A 23,468-nucleotide genomic window follows, 5' to 3' on the forward strand; every position below is an offset into this window, starting at 1 on the left:
GTAGAGCTGCCGAGTCTTTGATAACAAACTCCTTGTGAGGTCTCTGGCCATTAGTGAGTTTCTCAGAGGGAGGGAGGGCTCTGGGGTGAGAGGGTCTGCCAGATATCTCTTCTGATTTGATACAGGAGGGAGCCTTAGGGCCAGAGAGGCAGCGTGCTGGAGATCACAGGACTGACTAATTGTTTCTGTCTATCCAGAGAGAGGCGCGTCTGATCGCACTGTTACAGTTGTTCAATTTCACACGGATGAACTGAGGGGAAATTAACTGTACCAGCTGCTTCTGAAACGAAATAAAATATTAGCTTCTGTGATGACACCAGTGAAAAACAAGACACATGACAAGGCACATTAAAAGCTGAGACATGGCTTCCACCTTAAACTTTATTAGTTGTTTCTGTTATAGTTTAGCAAAGCAAACATCAAAGTATGAAGGCATCATTTCATAGAACTTTAATTCATCTGATCTGTAGTATGGCACCACTGAAAATAATTCATGAATCATACCAACATTTAAAAGAAACCAAAACTATTTTTTTTAACTGACTGAAAAACCGAGAAACCATTAACAACAGGTATTAGCCATTACATGATGTACTTGAAATTACAAATCATCAGCAAGCAATACACAACCAAGAATTCATACTTGGACCACCTCCTCCGGTCTGTGATTGTGATTTTGTAGATATGAAATAAGGCAAATTCCTTCGATACAATTATAGACAATCGGGTAAGGAGACAAGCGAAAGCGAAGAGGACTGTAATTCCTGTTTATGTTGGTGAAGTTCAAAGCAATTTTCTGGCATGCACTGGTAATGGCAAAGAAAAAAGGGGAGGGGAGGAAAAAAAATGAAGTAATCGATTTGTTAAAAGACACTCACATCCTCTTTAGTGTGCGTGGGTGCTGATGAACAGTTTCTTGGTAAAACGAGTTAAGCTGCAGTTACAGCAGTGGCAGAGATGAGACATTATCAGGGATGTTCACAGATGAAAGGCCTGGAAGTGGCACATCGCCTTACTGAATCAAGGTATTGGTTGATTTAACTAAACAATGGAGCTCCAGCTGCGGTAGCGTGTGAGAAGACAAGGCAGGTGTCAGTGTGTTGCACTCCAAAGAGGCTTAAAAATGAAGGGTGTTGTCAGGAATTCCACTTTTGGATGTCATCATGACTGTGGCGGTGGTGTTAGAGTTGTAAAGAACAAAAAGGATGGCTGATGCTAAGCATCACCTAGCCAGGGGTGTTAACGTGTAGGAGCTGTGGCTGTTGTCCTCTGACAGCTTCACCATGCTCTCACAGTGGGTTTAGATCAACAAAGAGACTTGAACCTGGTTTAACTCATCGCACCCAGCTGGAAATATTATGTATGACTCTAACACACAGTGAGGTATGGCTCATCTTTTCTGGTTGATATGTTCAAGTCCTATAGTAAGGTTTTGTACATACATACAGCACATACATACTTCAGGGATGAGTGGTTTCTTAACAAAGAGGGAAAAGGCTAAATAAAGTTGGGAATGTGAGCATCTTATGAGTAACTGGTTGCCCTGGGCCAGTGTCAGAGCCCATACTAACATGGGCCACTCTGACACCAGTGTGGTTGGCCGTCGCACAGTTTGCTGGCTGTCAGATGAGGTTGATTGTCCTTTCCCTCAGCCGGTCATTCTTTCTTCTCAACAGGGTCTGGATGTAAAACAAATCCATGGTCGGAATTTAGATTTTATCCTGCTGAATTGAATGAATTACTGTGTTGTGTGTGCAGTGTTACATCGAGAACACAATACTGTTTCTTTAATATCACTGTATGTCACTGGTTCTCATTTCTCTGACTTCTGCAGAAGAGATGATTGTGAAACTGTGAAAAGATTAGGCGCTTTCATTTTGAACAACCTCTGCTTGGCTGAAATGATCATTGAGCCCACAGAATGAAAAGGGTGAGGATTTGTTGCTTTTATTTGTCATATGTGATAGTAACCTGAAAATCCTAAAGGTCTGGACTGCTGGTCAGACATGAAGAGCAATACAATGACACCTCCTTGGGCTCTATGAAATTTTGATGAGAATTTTTCACTATTTTCTAACGTGATCGACCGAAGAAGTAATCCGTGACCTTAACTGGTAGTTGCAGTCCAAGAAGGCACAATATTTGATCTTGCTACTCTTAACTGTATCCCAGAGTTTATCCTAATGAAATGTTTTTTTTTCCCGTTGCGTTCATGAATATCGTCATGTTATATTGCAATAATTCTATAGAGTAGGAAATATAGGATGTGATTTTTGCCAGAGGGTGACGTTAGTTCTTGCGTAGAAGTAGAAATATTCGTGTGATGCTGGCAGTAGTGGAAAATTCAGATGGATCGCCACAAGGATCAGAAGACCAAGAAAGTTATGAAAATCTACAGCAAAGTTCCAGATTTTGACTTTGTCACTGACCAAAAAGTTGGTACTGAGAGGGAATATTTGACCAGAGAGTGGTCCACAGCAAGACTGTGCACAGGACCAAAGTGTGGAGTAGATAGGCTGTACTGCAGCACCACTTAGTAAGCAATAAACAGAATTTGCAATATCTATCTATACAAGCCAATATAAGGTAGTGATATGCATTATAACCCTTTGGTAAAAATTCTGATAGTGATACTGATAGTGTACTTTAGCTAATTTTAACTGCACATTATGGGGAAGAAAACATGGAATGGCAGCAACACGTGCGGGTGCAGCAACAGGTCTGCACTGAGTTGTGGGGGGAAAAAACGGTCAGTTGTGTATGAAGATATTTTGCATTTGAGGCGGATCATCAGGGACAATTTATCAACAACCAGAAGCCAGTATACATTTGAAATGAAAGGAGGAAACACCTTAAACTTATCCTCAAAGGCAGGAGTCAGGATCTGGTGGTTGTTTGTGAATTGCGACAGCTGGCATCTGTTGTATGCTCCGCACCCAACGTTCACGAAGGCTAGCATTATCTTGTTTAGGCCAATGTAGGGGTAGCTCATAATGTTAGCAGGCTACCATCATTACCTCTCAGTCTGTCAAAATACAACACTGACTTTTTAAATGAATATTTTCAAACAATGTCACTGTGTCAGTCAGTTTAAACTGCCTTGATTGTTTCCTGCTTTTTGCCGTGGTATCGAATTTGGTATCGAGAATCGTGCCATTTCAATGGCATTGGTACCGAATGCCAAATTACTGGTATCGTGACATCCCTACATCCAACCAGGGGCCACACGGTTGTTCGACAACAAGCTTTTTTGCTCCTCCGGTGCTTTGTCTGGCATTGTTTAAGCGCTCACTTTTCTACACCAACCCGTCTCTGCCAAGTTATTTCGTATGCTGCTAGCTTGTCCTATTTATTCAACCCCGACAATCTGTTCACAACAGTTGCTTACTGAATTTTTTTCTACCTGGAAACTGTATAATGCCCAAATCTGAATCCCATTCTTTGGCTCAACAACTCTATAGAGCCACACACAGAACAAACGCAGACATAGAAATTCATAGCACTCTCCACAGATATCTACTTTTAAATTACATGCCGTCTTATTACCCTAGATCTCAATGGAGACCTGAGAATAACAACAGTGTGGTATCCTTATCAAATATGATTTATTGGCATGATTATTGCCCCTACAGTTAGTGTTGGCTGCATGTTAAAATAATATGCATTTGCGTTTGCAGGTAATTCATCACACTCAATCTCCAAAGGCATGCTGACACGTTTATACTAAAATATCAGGGTCATAGCTGCAGACCTGAAATGCGGAGAGAGGATTTACAAATGCATTTGGCCCTGAAGGAGCATGTACAAACTGCCTGCCTGCCTGCCACCTGCCCCTACAGAGACAAGGAGATGGAGACAGACGGGGGGAAAAAAACTGAGACAAGGAGGGCGAAGCTGGGTAACACTCAGCTGCACAGCGCTGAGGATTCTCCGGATGAAGTGAATTTTAATTCAGCAGCTGTGGCTACTAATAAGAATCTGCTTATAAATAGTGATGAGTGCAAGGTAAGTGTGCGGTATGAGTGCTTCCTCCATGCCCTTACCTTTGGACTGAATGCTGTCAGTTGGAATTGAATCGGGTTCTTCTGAGCTCTCGACATGATCTTTCATCTCCTCTACGGTGAGAGAAAAGAATAGAGAGGAGAAGAGGGGAAAATATGAGGAGAGGCAATGATAATCAAGCAATCTGTTGCCCCTCATCCTGTGTAGAAAAGAATCAATTTACCTAAACAATCTCTCTGCCTTGCCAAGCTGAGTGGGTTTGTAGTTACCCACTAGCTAGCAAAAACTCTTTCTAACATCAGGACTGAACTGGATGTGAACATCTGAGTATCTAATAATTGTGTGTGTGTGTGTTTTTACATCACAGCCCTGATGCTGGCTGGAGCTCTTACCTGTGAAATAAGTACATTCAACATATAATCAAAGGGCTAATATGTACTGTGATACTTGATGAATGCAGACAGGTATGCTGACAGAAGTATCCACCCATGAGTAGCAGAAGCAGGAAAGCAAGAAATGGAGGAAAGGATGAGGGCCTCAGACAGCAGGGCGGGGGGGTTCTGTTAAGTGGCAGGTTTCAGGCTGGGTAGTTCAAGGGGAAAAACGTGGTCTTTACTTACTTCCATTGCTGGTGCCAGTGTCGATCTCAGAGTTATCTGCATCTGTAATGTAGAGCACATGTCACTCATCTTTACAGTCATTTCCTGCATACAGATGCAGTCGATAAAAGGCTAAGGTGTTAGTAAGACTAATCATTTGTGCAAGATTACTGAGGGGTTTTTTTCTTTTTTAAAATCAAATTACATTCTGCTCAGAAAAGTAGATCATCTCCAAACCAGTCCAGGAATTTAAACAACTTCATACTCATGGCTTCACATTTACATTTGCAGTGATGTTTAACAGTCTCTCATGCCTGGAAATTCAGAGCCTTCCTAAAGAGTTATACTTCAAAAAGAACAAAACAAGTGCGAGAAGAGAGAGAGAGATGCATGCAAAATTAATTACAGACTACCAGCCCAGTAAGGCAGCCTGAGACCCTCCCCATACCCCCCACCCCCTCATAGTCACACAACTCCTTCACTGAGCAAAGCTCCGCGTTTCCCCCCTTTGCAACAACAATCATCCAAACAAAGCGCACCACAAAAATAACTGCTCTCCCCAGGCGGTCCAGCAATGATGTAAACAAATAAAACTGCTTAGGCGTGATAGAACGTGTGGAATCCAAAATGGTTTCAGTGTTCTGTATATTTACAGCAACAAGTCTGCGGTCAAGGCCATTTAATCCCTTGTAGAAACACAGGTTCCCTGGTAGCAATTGCAGGTTTGGATACACATGTCGGTTTGCAGAGGTTCTTAAAGCATTTAGACAGTGTGGGCATTAAATATTACCTAGGCTACCACCTATGGAAAGCATATACTGCTTCTTTAACATAAAACTGATTTAATCAGTTGCAACATTTTGGAAGGAAATTTCTCCTCCCTGAGACACCACTGGGACTCGAGAACTGGTGTGTAGCAGGAAGGATGAAGCAACAATGATCTCACCCTGATTTTTTTTACTTTTAGATCTGAGGCATGGAACTGCCCAGAGGGTGAAATAACATTATGTTGGGGTTTTTTTGTAAGGGAAAACTATCTGAAGGATCATTCTGGTTATTTACAACTTTTATTTTATTTTCATAGTTGATTTCTATGGGTAATAATAAAGAATAACAAGAATAATAACCAAACTGTAAAAACCAGGGATTATCCTTTACTGTCTTCTGCTTTATTATAGATTAATCAGCAGAAGCAGTTTTGCCGCCACATGCAGATTCTCACTGTAACGGAATAAATTGTCAGGAAACACACACACATTGTAACACATATGTGCGAGAGGCAGGCGTAAGCCGTCAATGATGATGCAATAAATTATGCATACCCATGAAATGATATGCCATGCATTAACGCTTTTCCACATAATTAAGTTACAGATATTGAAGCTAATGGTGGGGACATGTGAAATGTTCCTGACGTTGAGACTCGTGTCGGAACAGAGTCTTCATCACGTCTGCCTTTGTGTACCAGCTAGCATGGCACGGCTGTGTGCAGCAGCAGGAACACACTGAAGCACTGGCCTCATTCCAGATGCTCCTTTTCTTCCTTTCTCTCAGGTAATAACAACACAGTCTTGGTGCTAGGGTGGCGTCCTCTTCCTCTAATATCCAGCATTGATAAAAACAAAGCCAAGAAGCTCAGAATTTCAATTGATTTCAGCCCCAACCTCTCCTGCCAGCCTGAGGCTCGGCGGGTACAGCAACACTGGTCTGTCTCGCTCTCTAATTTGACTCCTGTGTGCTGACAGTAGAGGGGCTATCATTTAGGGGAGGATGTGAGTGTGCTGTGGTAAACACATAAACAAGATGGGGGGAGAGAGAAAAACGGGCCTCTCTCAAGGTTCTGGCTAAGGAGAGAAAGAGTCCACAGAGAGCTGATAAGGAAAAGAAGAGAAAAACAGAAGACTGAATTGACTCCCTCAGCAGGAAACTAGACAGCTTACACCAGTGGTTCTTAAAGCCGGGAACAAGGACCCTGAGGGGTCCTTGACAGTGTCTCCCACCCAATATGTTGGTATGTAATTTACCAGTATGCATGATAAGAGAATTTGGATATGGTATGGGTTGTTGTGAAGGTCTAGAGAAAGAGGGAATAAAACGCTCACACTGTAACTGGCTCACACTAAAACGTACATGACATTTCTCCATGAAGATACTGTAGGCAACCTCAGCAAGGGTGACTGGTAATGAGAGTTTTAAAGAAGTATCTGGATATTTTGCACATCTGAGAGCCGTAATCTGTTTATCTTTTTGTTATCTGTCAAGTCTCAGCGAAGGTTTCGCGACAGATTAATTTACAAGTGAACTGAGGTCACGCAGGGGATCAAAAACATTTTAAACATTTGCCAAACTTTCACATTCTCTAAGTTCTCGTCACTTCAGCCTTTCAGACGTTGGGTGAAAACAACCCACAGAGAAAACCCATCAAGAGGGAGGATGAGAGAAGGTGTGTGTGCTCACATTCACACACATAAGGGAAGGGAGAGGAAGGAAGAGAGTTAGGCATAAGTCACCCTCATATGCAGACAAGCAGAAAATTACATCCCCCCCCCCCCCCCCACCTTCCATTCATTTATTAGACAAGAGGTAGTTAGCGTTTTGTTGGTCAGCATTAGTGTACTGCAGCACAATATTCAGCCATAATAAAAAATGCGTTGAACTGAACTGAACAGCAATGGGAAGTTCAGATTTTAAATATCATATAAATAAAAGACATAGATATTTGATTAGCTGTAGCTTTGGTATAATAAGTTTTCTCATTATTTCACATCATGACCAGTGAGAGGTGTTTGTCACGATCTGCAGCAGTTCTGCTTCCGCACCACTTGTAATGTTCTTGCCATTCTAGCTCAGTCGGACGACAGGGGAGGCAGTCCCTGTGGGTCACCCACGTGGCAGCATGGGAACCGTCTCTGCTTAATGTTCCAGACAGGAGCCTTGAGCAGAACAGGAGGGTCCTTTTGTCCCTCAGCCACAGGACTTCTCAACTGTCTTTTATTCAGCCCCTCTTTTCTTGAGCAGTGGAAGAATAAAAATCGATAGAGGTGTGGGGATGTAGAAGTGTGTGTGCCCGACAGTGCCAGTTCCCCTGGAGAATTTCTTCTGTTCATTTGATCCCCAAACCATGGCATGGCGAGCTGGTCTGCTGTGTCTGAACAGGTCCTGGAGCTTTGATCCCAGCCGACTCACACAGGTGTCCGGCTGCTCCCACTCAAACAGTGGACATGACCTATCACAATCTCTGTCCAGGAGCTACTGAAAGCCATGGAAACCCTACTTTCACTTCCCAGTAGTTGCACAGTATCTTCTGTGAGAGGCCCCCTAAAGTATGCCCAAGTTAAATACACCACGAATGAAAAACATTCCCTCACTGAATCTCTTTTGGTGATTGCATAAGGTATTTCTATTTCGCATGAGCTGATCAAATAACTGGTAAAGGTCTTTGGTTTCTTTTATGAAGCAGACCAAGCAGGGCCAGTGCTTGCTCAATAGCACTTCATCTTCAGAGAATAAGATAGGAAAATGTCAAGGTCAGGACCAGTATCTATTGAGAAGCTCCATCTCCTTTCAGAAGATAGAGAGCAGAATTAATTTCAGAGTACAAACTGGGTGGTCTGTGGGGGACTTGGGCTTGGTCTGCATTGGGCCATGTATATTAAACAAGTATCAAAGAGCCCCTCATTGAACTTTGCATGGACTAATAGCTTTGGGCCTGATATGCCTACTGCAAAGATAATTAAAGACATCTCCCTGCTCAAGCAAAACAAGAGCGAGTGGACCTCAACAAGTGCCCGACCAAAAGAACTAATGAGCTGGTAAATGTGGAAAGCAGCCCATTTTCATATGTTAATGTTAAGTTTATAGTGCAGGCTTGTGGAAATAGCTTAGTTGCATGAGCTGCCACTTTGAAAACAGGAAAAAAAAAGGATTTAGTGAGTTGGGGGGGGGGGGGGGGGGGGGGGTCAGCATTTGATAGCCGGAGTTTTCTTTGCTATGAGATGGAACACTGTCTGACAATCTGAGCCAATTAAAGAGCACTGAGCTGTGACCTGCAGGCTAGGGAGACGAAAACAAGCCTGCTCAGTAAACACTGTGACCGCCCCTCTCTACTGCTATCCTCCTGAAAAGCCAAGAGTCTTCATTAATATTCCGCCTTTCTTCTCCCTAAGAAAAGGCTGAGGGGTTGTGGACACTAAGTAGCATTGTGCTCCCCTGCGGGTTTGGGTAACCTTGCAGTGGCGGTCGTGGTGGGGCGGCTCCGAGTTGGGTCAGGGTCCTCTAAACAGACTGAAAAGGCCCGAGCTCGTTACACAGGCCTGGGCCATGCTTGACAAGATGAGAAAACACAAAGTACTCTGAATGACTGAAAAGAGAACAGGACACCATCTGCTTTGGGGTTAAGCTACCACTCCGAGAAAGTGAGGAAGATTAGAAGGCAGTGAGAGATGACAAGAGAAAGGGGGAGGGCACAGTTGACAACATATGTTGCAAAAAATGAGGGGAAGATGACCACTGGCAAACCTTTGATAAGACACAGGGTTGAAAGAAACAGGAAAGCAAGTAAAGAAAAAAGAAAGAAAAAGTTGTCTCCACTGGCAGTGTCTCTCACTCTTGATCTCTCTTTTTCTAAAAGGAGATGCACAGAGATGAAAGGAGTAAGCGAATAACTGATTAAGTTATGAAGTGAGAAGGGGAGACAACACAAAAATAGACATGGAAGGGAAAAAATGCAAAAGAGGCCTCCCCCTGTGTGACCTACATACCTGCTAAACCTGCTGTCAGTGGTGGCCTGCTCCTCTCTCATCACTCGCTGAATTACTTTACATAATCTTTAGACTCTCTCTGTGCTGTTAGCGAGCCGGCTGCAGGAAGCTGCCCCGCTGCTGTCTTCAATACCTATTGTGGTTTACTATATCAAGGCACAGGCAGTCTTGCACACGGTGATATGGCCGCCACCACGCGATACATTAAAATGGGACACACCACAGCTGAGGTAGATGTAGAATCGGTATGTTTATAGAGGAAAGGCCTGGATGTTTGTATGTCACAGAGGACACGGCTCAGGCCAGCTGACTGATTAACAGTTATGAAGTGATGCCTCTTCTGGGCAGCTCAAGGTTTTTCACAGGAGATTATGGATCGGACTGGTCAATATAATCACTGAGCGCGTCTAGACTGCAGTGAAAACCAGGAGCCCTGGCAGAGCAGCTGTCTATTATTTAAAGGTCAGCAAGAGAGCAGCTTGATTGGTAGACCTCAGTAGAAGCACTGTGTGTATGTGTGTCAGCAACATACTGTAGGGCTAATGGAGGTATACTGTAATTACAGAGACATACTCTGATGCATCACTTTCTAATAGCAGCATAGTCATAGTCATAGGATAAGGTACTGAACTCTATCATATTATTAGAGCTACAACTAATGATTATTTTAATCCGCCAAGAAAACATAAAGCTGGAGCTGTAACAGCATTTTTTAATTAAAAAACTTGTAATCAGTCAATTTTCAAAATAGTTGCCAGTTCATACTTGTTGCTCTACAAGTAAATTTATAGATTAATTGTTGCAGCTCTTATATCATGTTGTACTGTTATTATTGCATTAAACCCTCTGTGGCTGAACTTGAAGAGATGAGAGAAATGGGTCAATATTTAAAAAATACTAGTGAGTTACACACAATGACATTTGCAGTCCAGAGGGTTAAAGATTTAAAGTCCCAGTCATCGTGTCTTGAGTCTCAAAGGCCATTGTTGTCAGTATCCCGCCTGGGTTTACTTCTATTTCTGACTGAAGTACCGCTACTATCAAATCTTCCTCACTGCCTCCAGGAGACAGGCAACCCATACAGAGATCACTCATCTCTCAAACAGTGTTTTGTTTGTGTGTGTTTTTTAAAGGATGTGTGTGTGTGAGTGCGATGGAGACTAAAATGTGTTTGAGACTTTTCAAACATACATTTGTTGCATCTGTGTTGGCTGACAAATTCTCACTCTGCTCGGAGTTGATTCATTTGCCGTTTTTGTGAACCAAACAGAGGGGTGGAGACAGGATAAAAGAGCTGATCAAAAGAGGAACTTCAAAGGAGGACAGAAAAAGTGTGTCCCTTATAGCCTGTTAGATGAGCCCCCCTCCCCCGCTTTGAAGCTGGCTTCTGGGGCCAGAGGTGACCAAAATAATGGACATTGTGCGACATTGTTGGTCTCCATCTCCAGCTAAATGACCAGAGTCCTATGTTTCTCATCAGTAGAAAGACTTTACAAAATGATGGAGGATGCTGTCGTGCTGAGGAATTACAGAAAAGAACCAAGTCACTCAAAATCCCAAGGGATTAACAGACTGACAAAAATTTAGATTTTGAAAAGTGAAAATTTTTCATGTTGCAATCACCAGGAAACAGACTCGATTCGATATCCAGTGGCCTAAAATTAACAAAGCCAGTCAAAACAAGGAGTCAAGTCGAGTTTAAGACTGAGGAGCAAAGCCAAATGGAATTCAGCGATAAAAGCTGCATTAACACAGATAAAGATAAGACTGTGGGTAGTCTACTCACAGCATTCAAACACAATTCCTCAGCAGGGCTGTGATTGTTGTAACTACTGTTCCTGGACTTTCACAGGCAGCGTAAAAAGCTATAAAACACAAGCATAGCCTAATGTCTTCAGCCAGTGGCAGCTTGCTCCCTGAGGAGCCACTCAGTGTTACAGTGTACAATGTTATGCCAAAAGTTAATTGTGTGCTGACAATTCATAGCCACAGGAAAGACCACATTGCTCTCCAGAATTAGATTTACATCACCAGTATCCCATTGTTCACAAAAGACCAAGACAAAAGGGCACAAAACAGCCAATTAAGCAAAGCTTCAAATCCTTTTTGCTATTGCAGATGAAAGAATGTAAATGCAAAGCGCACTTCAATAACAACAAATTCTGAGAGGAATATACCAATGAATTCTGGGATAAATTATTCAAGATACTAAAAAGAAGAAGAAAAAAAACCCTCCTTTGATTTGCAATGGATTACTAAGAAATTCCACTCTTTGTACTTGATGCTTTAACAAAAGGGCGGCCACACAGGGTCACTGTGCTGTGATGGTTTTGTGTGTACTTTAAGATTGCCAATGGCAAGTCTGCTGGATTTCAGAGGAGGCATTTGTGTCAGTGTGTGGCTCTGGTACACACAAGCTGTACCACTGGGGGAGTAAAATACATAAAAATCAATAACATCCCCTAAATAACACTTACAAACAAGAGAATAAAACCAATTCTCATGCCAATAGTTACAAGGGGATTCGTTGCGCCTTCATTTTGATGCATTTTTTTTTATTGTCTGTGGATCTTAAAAGGGAGAGAGGTGGGTACATGATGTGCGTGTGGTTTCTGGGCACCATATGGCACTTGTGGATGCGTCTGGGCTTTCTGCTCAGAGCCTCGCATACAGTGAGCTGCAAGCGGTTGTGGCAGAGTCACAGTGCTAAATAAGGCAGTTGCAGCCATCAATACTTAACACATCCTGGCCACCAGGGTACAAAAAACCCATTTGCAGATAGAAAGTCATGAAATTTAAGACAATCACGTAACGATAAACAGCTAAAAGCTTGTGGATAATGAGGATGAACTGGAGTTTACTCGAGTTGCTATGATTTTTTTTTCACAACAGGTCTAAGGAGAGAAAAGGAAACAAGAAAAATCAAGGGAGCGATGAGCAGTGGGAATGTCAGCTCCAGCAGCCTCTGGGCTGATGTAATGGTGGCTTGTCTCTCTGCTGTGATGAGACTGAGATTGTTGTGATGGCCTGCTGGGTCTGTCTGTCTCTCCATCCTCTTTCTCTCCATCTCCCCTGCAGGGTCTCTCCTGCCTGGCTTTGGTATGCTATTACTGTCTGTCCCCTACTCGTCCGTCTGGTCTACACCCAGCCACGCTCAGGTAGAGGCCACCCCTCTAAAGTATTCTCTGTACCGTCTTTCTGTAGTCAAGGAGCTGCTTTAATCGCAGTCAGCCTCTAGCAGAGGTCGGCTTTATCAAAGGCAGGAAAATATAAGGAGCAGGGATATATTGAATATTCAGGCCCCCTAAATTGCAAGGTTGTCTGTGCTTTATATTCTTTATATTCAGGCATATATCAAAGAGCAGAATGTCTTAAGGCCACATTTAAAAAAAGGTGTGGTGATAATAGGCACATATCCAATTGACTGGCAGTGAAGCAGATGTGCACATCACAAACCTTATTCAGGTTTTTGTTGGTGCCTTGCATCACACCCTCTGCAAATGCTTAATAGTCGAAACTTTGCTCCAGGTTTGATTGGAAAGAAGGGAAGAGCTGCTGTTTTCAGTGGCACAGAATGTGTGCAGCCATTAAATCTTACCTTTGGAGCTAAGACAATAGCTATCGACTCCTGAATCACACTGCATGAAGGAAAAACAATTTCTGTTCACAACTCAGATTTATTTATTCCTAGCTTTAGGCAAAGACAGTCTTATTTTAATTTATGGGTGTTCCGTGAGCTTACTGAAGCGGGGGCCCACTCTCACAAGTCACCAGAACAAAGCTTGCTGGACAGATATTTCAAATACAATAACAATATACTGTAGCCTCCATTTCCATTTTAAAGCATGTTATGAATATTCATAAAATAAGGCTGCTTGGATTCCTATTTCAATTTGGAGAGCCTTTAAAACATCCCAAATATCGGACAGAGAATCTCATTGTCTGTGCAGGGAGATATCTAATACATATGGTTTATATAATGGAGGTGCAGCCTGATTTGAAATACAAAATCTCTCCTCTGCCTACCTCCTCACATATCTGCAGTCCACACAGATATTCTAGAAAGCTAAATAAAATCCTCCAGAATATAATACTTGCTATATATTGTTTGGCTCTTACGGCTCTTGGCTGCTTATAATCAAGGATTAAATTGAAAACAGTTGTAAAACTAAGAACAACAGGACTAAATGCTTGAACATAGCGTATTCATATAAACAGACCTGCAATGTAAACAACAGATGGCATAGTTTGGTAATATGAACTATATCTCATATAAGGGAACACGTGTAGATGGAATAAATTATTACATTAACAAGTTATAATGATGAGAGCGACAATGAATAAAACACAAAGCTGTTTTCTTTAGCTTTGTGTTTTTTCGTGTGACTGAGCTGGGACTGAGATGCTTAGCTGTGAAACACACTTCCATATGTGCAATATTGAGCTATGTGAGAATAGCGGGGTGTCAACAGACATTGCCAACAACTGGGAGCACGTGGATATAAATGTGCAAATGCAAAGGATGATATTTGAGAAAAGTGTAGAGACGTGTCTGTCAATTACACATCCTGCAATGTGGGATCACTAATACGTACAGTGTGGCCTGTTCATTATGAGGTTAATCAGTGAAGCCTCCTGCTATGACATGCTCAGAGGACTAGAAGGTATCTAGCTGGTAATTTTGAAATCAAATGCAGCCACAGGTGAATCGTAGCTGGTTTGACGTCTGCAACAGTGCTGCAGATACAGCTGAGAGGCCTACGAATCAGAGTATACGACCGAACAATTAACCAAATAAGAAATTAGAAAGCATTAATCTAAGAGCATTTAGTGTAGGATTAAAGAGAAAAGACTACAAGAAGCAGCAAATCCTTTTTCCCCCCTTTTCCTTGCTCAGATTATAGCATAAGATTTATCTTTCTTTTTGGCCACTGTTAGCATGTTGGCAACGTTAGCTCACTTTGAAAACGGTGATGTCTAAGGTGAGGTGTCTGCCCTTGAGACAGACGGGAAAAATAATTCAGTATATCAAAGATTTATAATTAGATTAAGTGATTGGCAAGATTTTGCTCAAATGTATACTTTTTTTTTGCCCGCAATCAGAATAAGCCCCTCTCTTGTGTCTGTGGAGCCAAGACAGTATAAAGAGAAGAAAACAAAATTAATCCAAAACATATATCACCGTCTCTCAGTTGTTTGTGCTTGCAAATTACTAGCTGTTTGTGAGTATAACACAATGCCAAACACACAAAAAAATAAGGTAGTAGGTAAGACTGAGTGCAGAAGAAAGACACGCACACACTCATGAGTAGGTGTATGCATGTGTCTGTGTGTGTATGTGTGTAGCAACCTCACATTCACATTCAGCTATCCTCACACGGTTTGATTCATTACTTATTCCTCCCATCATTATGAGCCATTCTATTTCTCCTTTCAATGAAGCAGATTTAACCTCTGCAGATATTATTTTAATAAAGGGTACTGGCTCTGGAATCATTTGGTGTTGTCCTGTGAATAACTGGTTACGCATGGCTAAGCCAGGCTGTGATGGCCTCCGTGAGTTTCAATATCTGAGACAGTTTGGGTCTGCACTCTGTCCAAGGCCCTGCTTCTCTATACAAAAATGCAATCTGCCTGCAATCAGGAATGACACTGCTGTTTACCGCTTGACAATGCCACCACACAGCACACAGCCCATGGTAACCCTGGACAGTGACAGGCACTGGCGGGCACAGGCAAGACACAATCAACAGGCTGGAGTGAAGCTTTCCAGTGATGGAAAGCCTGTAGTGTTTGTAGGACGTATTCCAATGGCTTTTCACAGAGGATGGAGAAGGCTATCTCAGATAGATCTATCTTGAATGTTCACTCTCACCCTAAATTAATTGAATGTCAGTCAAAGATAAAGTGAAATAGAAGTGAGAGAGTGACTCAGACCTTTCTGTTAGTGCACTGGTGGTTCATGAATCTAACCCTCAACCTCTCCAGAGAGTCCCCTTAATCAGAGATCGTGTGAGCCGGAGAAAAATGTGGATAAATAAAGACAGATTATCCCAGGCAGTCGACTAAAAAAACTTAGATGAAGGCTACGCTGAAAGAGTAGAGCTTTGATTGTAACAAAATGGCTAGCTTCATTGGGGAGCTCAGTTGTGAGGGTGAATATGAGCAAAGGCTAAATATATGACAGCCCAGCTAAATGAAAGAGAAATAAAAAGATCTATACAGAATAATTTAAAGGTTATTGTCTTAAAGGGTTAATTTATTCCTCTAAATACTGTCTTTTCTTTAGTCTGAATTAATATATTTTAGAATTACTATATTATTTTTCTTATTGTCAACAAAATCAAAACCAACAGTGTGTAAGAACAGTCCAACTTCCTCGCCCTGTCTGTGCCACATCGTCTGTGTTCCTACTGAAAACATACAATTTTAAGAAGAAATATACTGTGTAAGAAAAAAAAAAGACATGCAAACAAAAAAGGCAAAGTAATTTCCTAGAACAGCCAGGCACCTCAGTTTTCAACAAACATTACTCACACAAGAAAAGGTGTAATGGATGGGGACTATTTTCAGATGTGGATTAACAGATTTGGTGCAATAGTGAGTATTTAAAGTAACACAGTGTATATAGGATTTACATCAAATAAACTACGGTGCCCATGTTCATTGTAATGAATGAACATGTCACCCAGTGCAACGGTTTGGCTCACTGATGTGTTTTTAATAGTTCTGAATAACAGTGGACGTCTATGGCACAGAGGAATAAGATATGCTAGGCTTTGGATATACACACAATGCTTTTCAAGGCAGCTGTTGACAATAAAAAAATATATAGAATATTTCCAGCCTTATTATTTACAAAGCTATTTTGAAGCCCAAACAGCTGCTATTAATCCTTGCAGCTCACAATGTTAGGCTTATTAAGGAAAACAGACTGGCCTATTTGGGTTAAAAGGTAGAAGCATGATGTATTAAGGAGAACTGGATATTGTGTGCATCTTTGTCCTATGAAAGTTTCTCACTGGGCACAGATGCCAAAAAAACATAGAAGCTGCTGTGATTGGCTGTTCTCCACACCTCCATCATGGCTTCCAAGATGTGTTATGCCATTTCAGGCTTCCTGCAGTGCCTGAGGACTTCCTGTACAATGTGATGCATGGGTGATAAAGTAGATCTTACAACCAAAACTGATTCCAGGGGAAAATGATTTTGACAAACAGCAGACAAACAAAAACAATGCTGATGCAAGTATACAAACACACCAAACCGGACGAGAAAATCACATTGATAGAGAGCCAGTCAGTCAGACTCTCAATCAGGTCAAATCAAATCAAAACCAAGCAAATCAGATCTTGCCTTCCATCTCCACAGTGGACTGGGGTGTCTCGTCCTCTTCTGTCTTCGCAACAGGTTGCTCTTCCTCTCCTGGAACAAAGAAGCAAAGCCGTGATGCTTGTTATGCAACAAATTTACATGACATCAGTATCTTTGGAGACAGGTGATCGCACCCACACGTCTGCAAAAACAAGCTTGACCCGCTGTCTTTACTTAGATCAGCATTGTTAATGTGTGTGTAAAGTGTGAGTATGATTCCCTTAGTGTGTGTATGTACATGCTGCAGACTGTGAGGCTCCAGTGAAAGAATATTTTACGTCCAATCTTGTAATACTGCACACAATCTCAGCCCCAATTTCTCCTCACTTGGTTCTGCTTATTCCGGGGCTGAGAGATAGATTTGCATAGATTCAAACACTGACAGGAAGAAATAAAAAAACACTCTAGCATGGAAAACCCTTACTGTGCATTTATAGTGTTCCATCTCTCAACCATGTAATTTAAGACTGCTGGTAAACCAAAAAATTCAAATATCTATGTTTTCAGTTATGCTGTCTTTACGTCAACCAGCATATCTGTCTCATATCTGTCTGGCTCTTTGCCCTGTGGATATTTTTGCCACAGACAGTGAGAAAATACAATTAAATACAAGGAAATCAGACCGTCACCTAAATCTTTTTCAATTTGGCAGTGATATCTGTGACCGACAACTTGTGTACCTAGACGTTTTTGATGTAAAAGGATAGAAATAAACAAATCTCATCTCTCTCATGTAAAAACCTTTGTCTCCTTCTTTATTCTTATCATTGCTGATGTCTTCGTCTTCAGCCATGTCTTTGCTGATGTCCATATCTTCCTGTTTCTCTTGGTTTTCATTTTTCTCTGTGGCCTTTTCTTGAATTGGCTCCTCGTTTTCCAAATTTTCCTCTGCAGGGACAAACATTGAAATACAAAAAGAAATAAGCTTTGTAGCACTGATTCAGGCATAGGGAGTCAAAGCCTTCACATTAAATCCTGTAACATGTGGCAGAAAAACAAGCCCATACTTCATTATTGCTGACAGAAATCTCTCAGCAATATTTTCACACCAACAGGTTGTTCTTTTCCACTTTGAAAGGCAAGGAGGTTGTCAGGAAAGAAGGAAAAACTGTCAGACACTAAAAAAAGCTACATTTTCTGAAGAACAAGTGCAGGCAGTATAAGCAAGTTTAAATGTAGACTTCTAAAATATCTGATTTACAGTACTTGTGTTTGAAGCAGTTTGGGATATAAGACCTATTGTAGAGGCTGGTGTTGAAGGGTGTCACTTGGTTGTTGCTAAATACTTAGTGTTAGCTAGGTTGTTTTTTTTCTTAAGTTTGAAGGGAAATTCTTGTCTTAGGGCTGTAATATGTATAGTATTAGTTATAGAAAAAAGAAATTCAGTGTAAAAAGAATAACACAAAGCAGAATGTGCAGTAGCAGAGTAATCACTTTAAATTAACATGCTAATAAAAGTCTGTGCACAAAGGTTATATTTTACAAAGTAACCAAGACCACATAATTGAAGAACATATTGATCTGTGGCCTCTGGTTTTCATCTGCAACACACACACACACACACACACACACACACACACACACACACACACACACACACACACACACACACACACACACACACACACACACACACACACACACACACACACACACAGACACACACAATTGACAAGAAGTGCTGCATTTTTGGCTGAATTAGCCTGCAGGTGTTGTTTTTAAACTGTATATCTTTACTCCTCCTAGGTCCTACCTCTCTGTTTGTGTCTCATGAGAAAGTAATTACATATCTCAGGTCTTGGATAGCATCCCAGGGCTGCATTTGCTATAACTCTCTCATAGAATATCTACAAAATTCATGTTCAGAGAGGCTCTATCTGTCAAATCTTTGTCAGTGGGATGGGATTTGAATAAAACAAAAACAGGAGAGAGGCGAGGCGCTGCTCACTGCCAGTATGCAAATGCAGAATCTTAATTATATACCAGCAGCATAGAGGATATTCGGAGAAAGAGAAATGGTTCTAGCTTAAAGTTAATGTTTGCCCCTTTGCAACACACACACTCACATTCACTCTCATTTCATTTAAGGCTCTCTCTGCCAGCACAACAAAAACACATCAGAGTCTTGGGATCTCTTATACAGATGCATTTAGAGCTTTGTATACTAGTTACTCCTCTGCTGCTAACAAGACTGATCGGGGTAGATCTTTAATCAAACTCTGAGCTGAAGTGAAAACCAGAGCAATGAGCTGCACGTCGCTCAGCTCCTACTATTCCCATCTCCTCTAGAGATAAGAGTCAGATCAATGTGTGCTTCCTCCTTCTCAGTGAGCGATGTGTAGAGCGGTGGCAATCTGCACACTAACAGTAACACAAAATCACACCCCCATCCATGCTGGAGCCTTGACATGTAAGTGTACTGTACCTGGCTTTTGACTGGCCATCTCCACGTCTTCTTTTCCCCAAGCATGTAGAAAAACAAGAAGAATTCAGAAGGGTGGAAAATATTTGAGTTCAGTGTTAGAGCCTGGAGTTGAATTGACAACCTTTTCATTATATCTCTTTGTGTAGCTTTGTCTTTGTACTGCAGTATGAGAGCAATGGAACCACAAAGACATGCATAAATTAAGTGACAGAAAAGAAGGGAAAAAGAATGTCACTTCTAAAGCCGAACATAAATGAGGGATTTCTTTGTTCCAAGCTTCTGTGATAAGAGAACTTTTTTTGTGTGTGAGTAGTGGCACACAGGATGGAAAGACTGAACTGCAGCAAATAGAAAATTCAATTTTTGATGACAAATGACATCAAAAAGCGCTGGTAGAGCCGAGAGGCTCAGAACATGCGTTAATGGTCCGTAGAGCTACATTACCATTGTCACCCTCTTCTTCATCACCTGTTTCCTCTTTACCTGAAAAGGGAGGGAAAGGAATCATCAGCCAAACACAAGCATGCATGGGAATAATGCCAGTCATTCATTCTGAAAGACAAAGCCACCAGTCATACTAATGATCACAAACTGTTCATCTCTGGGCAAAAGATTCATCTTGTGAGAGCTGGCATCGCATTTTAAAACAGCAACGTCCTGTGTAGCTCCTGTTTCACTGGACTCACTTTCAAAACGGGTTTTTACATCAAGGGTTTCTTTCATTTATCAATCAGAAAAGCTCAAACATGATAATGGCTTTTTCTGTCCATGTTCAAAGTTATTGCTAAGGGAACCTAATAGGCTACTGCTCTTGCTACTAACATTTGGACAAATCCCTCCTCTGTTTGAAATGTAACAGCTAATTTGTTAGCTTTGTTAGTCTTTGACATAGCATTAAGCGTCAGATGTTTACAAACTTATTATTGTTACAGTATCTCAAATGTGTAGCAGTGGCTACCCACAGAACCAGACTAGGAGTTTAGAGTCATGCTAGCAGCTGTCGGCTGTAATTAGGCACAGCAGTGCTTTGAGCTAAATGCTAACATGGCTGGTTAAAGGTTAAAAGGTAGCATTATTATGTTTAACATTTTCACCACGTTTACCACACTAATTTAGCTAACTTGCGTTGAACACAAAGCAGAGGCTGATGGGAATGTCATAAGTGTTGCAGCTAACTGGTCATAAAGCAAAGTATTAGACAAATTAAAATTGTAGACAGCATGGCTAAAAAAAATCTATCGGTATGGTACTATAGTACAGTATTGTATATATAGTATAACTCTATATTAAATCTAAGTAGTATCACAATGATAGGTCTGCCTTTTTAAACAGATCCATAAAGAACAACTTCTTCGTCTCATCGAATATCACTGGGGAATTACACTCACTATAATGTACATAAAGACATCATACTGCCTAATCAGTTTCAGATTTAGAGTCATAAGATGCATTGACCCAACTACAACTTCTGTAAAACACCATAGCAAAAAATGCCAAACCCATGCACAGAAGACAGATTTTAGTAGTGACGTAAAACAACTTTAATCCCTGCGTCATATCTGTTACCCCCACGCCCACCCTCAACCCTACTTTTGCACTGACAAATTCTTATGCACACGCAGACACACACACAAACGAATGACATTTGGGACAAATTGAGTAAATGAAAGCCATGACACCAATAAGAGAACATGCTCTACAATGGCTATTGTGCAGCCTCCATAATTGCTTTTTTAACAAGCTGCAGAGAGAAACCATTTTTTCATATCTATGCAATTTTGCCCTGCACTCAGAACAATAAAAATGCCAGCCTCTATTAAATGGGAAAAAGGCCAGTTCTACCAGTGCTGCATGTTTGTCTCAAGTGCCTCTGTCCATCACGCAGAATGCTGGTGACACACAGTAGATGGCAATCCTTTCTATTAATCATGACTGGCATTTTGAGATGGAGCAACAGACAGGGGACTGAAAAAAATACTTCATTTGGGAAAAACAGGTTAAGATGAATGCTTTACTGGCCATGAGGTCACTCGAAACCTTTCTTTTTGTGTTAAAAAATTATGCGTGGCTGCTGTATGTGTCTAAAGTGATCCCAAACAACAATATATCAGATACGACAAAAGGCTGAATGTAATTTCCTCCCTGTTATTTGATCATTCGTATTTGGCTTATTGAATGGAACACTGTTCAATTTGTGATAAAGGATGCTATGGAACAGATTGTGGGTAGACACACATATATACGTACACAAAGCAGACAACAAAAGATTGTATGTAGGGCAGATGTGATTTATAATGGCTTCAAGTTAAGTTCAATTAGAGCACTGTCTCCTCATAAAGTAAGGACCCAGCCAGCATCTCCAGCAGGGCTGCTCACTCATGTGCTCCAAACAGCAGGTGGCAGCATTGTCACAGCTTTCCTGCCTAATACTCACTGTGCTTAACTGTCTTCACCATGAATCAGGATCTGACATACTTCACACAGAGGGGCTTCAGCCAAAGTCCACACCTCAACACTGTTAATGTCAGATCTCCCATGAATTACACTTTCAGATATAGATAGGGACAAAAAGGACATTTCAGGTATTCAGCTGCATTGGAGTTGAATGAGTGACAGTGCTGTAGTACTTTGTTGAATCAAATGTTAGTCTCACACACACTTAAATGATTTATTTATGTCAACATCAGATTCAGAGGTACCGTATCACAAGGTCATTAACAATTTAGATGCTGATAAACAACCTTCCCCGTGTGTCCTACTTGCATGACCGTTGAGTAAACATCAGCTACAGATGATATTTTGCAGGAAGTAAAAGCAGTATTTCATATTCAAGGGGTGAATAGAAATGTGAACAAGTTAACTTGCACACACACAAACACACACACACACACACACACACTCATACACCCACACAGTCTAGCTATGCTCTATCTCGTCCCCTAGCCCTGTCTCTCCTATTCCTTCCATTAAAGCCAACTGGAGCAAAGGACAAAAAAAAAAAACAGGGGCAACTTGAAAAATTCATGAGACGTGTAGAGGAAAAAGGGCTCTGAGATGACCAACAGCTATCATTCAAAGACCTTTTGCATATGAAATGTGTAAGTGCAAGTGTTTGTGAGTGGTGCTTGATAGGGCGCCACGGTGAAAAGGATGGCATGCATTGGAGAAGCTCACTGTCTGTCCACACATAGAATTATTAATCTGAATGTCCATCCACACGCTGTGCCATCTCTCACCATCTCCCCCTCTCTTCCACAGGTCTTTCCCAGAAAAAGATCAAGCATGCCAAGGAAACAGCCCAGCCAGGCATTGATTTCTGGCTCAATGTTCACATTTTACTGTGCCCTGTGACATCCACTAATCTCACTAATACCATTCTGATATCAAATAATAGACACTGTGGGGCTGCTTGCCAACTCAGGTGTGCTCTAAAGAGCCTATACTCCGCCCTGGACCTCTGTGCCAGCACTTGCCTCTGTGTCTCACCCACCCTCTCCCGCTCTGTCTCTTTTTCTTTCCATGGCTCGCAGCATCTGCATGCTGTGCTTCTGTTTCATGTGGATTACATCACAGCACAGCTCATCACACACATACACATAGACCCACAGTTAATCTGTGACCCTTTTCTGCAAATACACTTCGGGGTTATTTGTAGTTGACGAGAGATAGAGGTTTGGCTTCTTTTGAAGAAGAGCTGAAATGCTGTTTTTCAGCTCCCCTGTTCACCAGTTGCACTGGTCTTAAAGCAAATAAAATTAGAATGTCATTTATTCAGCATTTTAACATAGACAGGAATGTCTTGTGAACGAAAAACCTTCATAAGACATTTATGAGACATTAGGTGATCACAAGAAAAAAGCGATAAAAATTAAAAATAGTGAAATAACATTTTAAAAAACAGAGTAAGATAAAATAAATTGAATACACAGGCACACATGGTATGATGTGAAATGTGTTCTGATGCTGTCTGATGTTTAAAAGAAGACAGAGAAGCTGCTGTGTTGTTTGAATGGTTCGTTGTACCACAGGTTACGTGCTCTTTTCTATAGCCGCTTTGTGTCTGTGCTTTTTACTGTTTTCTTCCTTCGGTCCACGGAGGCTGAAGAAGCATTGTGCTTGTGTGGTGACAAAACAACTGTAAATGTATCATTTGTTGTGTGTGATACAGAGTGGCCCTATAATTATCTCCAGTCCACTGTAACCAGTGTATTTATCATGGAACAACAGTGAAGAAAGCCTTAATGTTTTCTCTTCATCAGTGCCATGGCTAAAAGCCCCTCATGCCTGACCCATGGACTGGGGAGAGTG

At 41.4% G+C, this 23,468-nt stretch overlaps 1 protein-coding gene across 2 annotated transcripts in view; it reads right to left on the reverse strand.

The window, feature by feature from the left end:
• Positions 1-363: 363 nt before the first annotated feature.
• The window catches only part of macrod2 (mono-ADP ribosylhydrolase 2), a 387,793-nt gene continuing 364,688 nt past the window's right edge, over positions 364-23,468 (reverse strand). The window contains exons 12-18 of one of the 2 annotated variants that reach the window (XM_041049346.1): positions 19,605-19,643; positions 19,161-19,187; positions 17,477-17,623; positions 16,718-16,786; positions 4,623-4,664; positions 4,044-4,115; positions 364-1,679 (exon numbers count right to left, since the gene is read on the reverse strand). In XM_041049346.1, coding sequence (XP_040905280.1) covers positions 1,657-1,679; positions 4,044-4,115; positions 4,623-4,664; positions 16,718-16,786; positions 17,477-17,623; positions 19,161-19,187; positions 19,605-19,643 — 419 coding nt within the window. In that variant the 3' untranslated portion in view covers positions 364-1,656. Of the gene's footprint in view, positions 1,680-4,043; positions 4,116-4,622; positions 4,665-16,717; positions 16,787-17,476; positions 17,624-19,160; positions 19,191-19,604; positions 19,644-23,468 lie in introns of both variants that reach the window. The other variant, XM_041049345.1, reaches the window with a different exon arrangement.

Source organism: Toxotes jaculatrix, chromosome 11, assembly GCF_017976425.1.
Source record: "Toxotes jaculatrix isolate fToxJac2 chromosome 11, fToxJac2.pri, whole genome shotgun sequence".
Classification (NCBI taxonomy): domain Eukaryota; kingdom Metazoa; phylum Chordata; class Actinopteri; family Toxotidae; genus Toxotes; species Toxotes jaculatrix.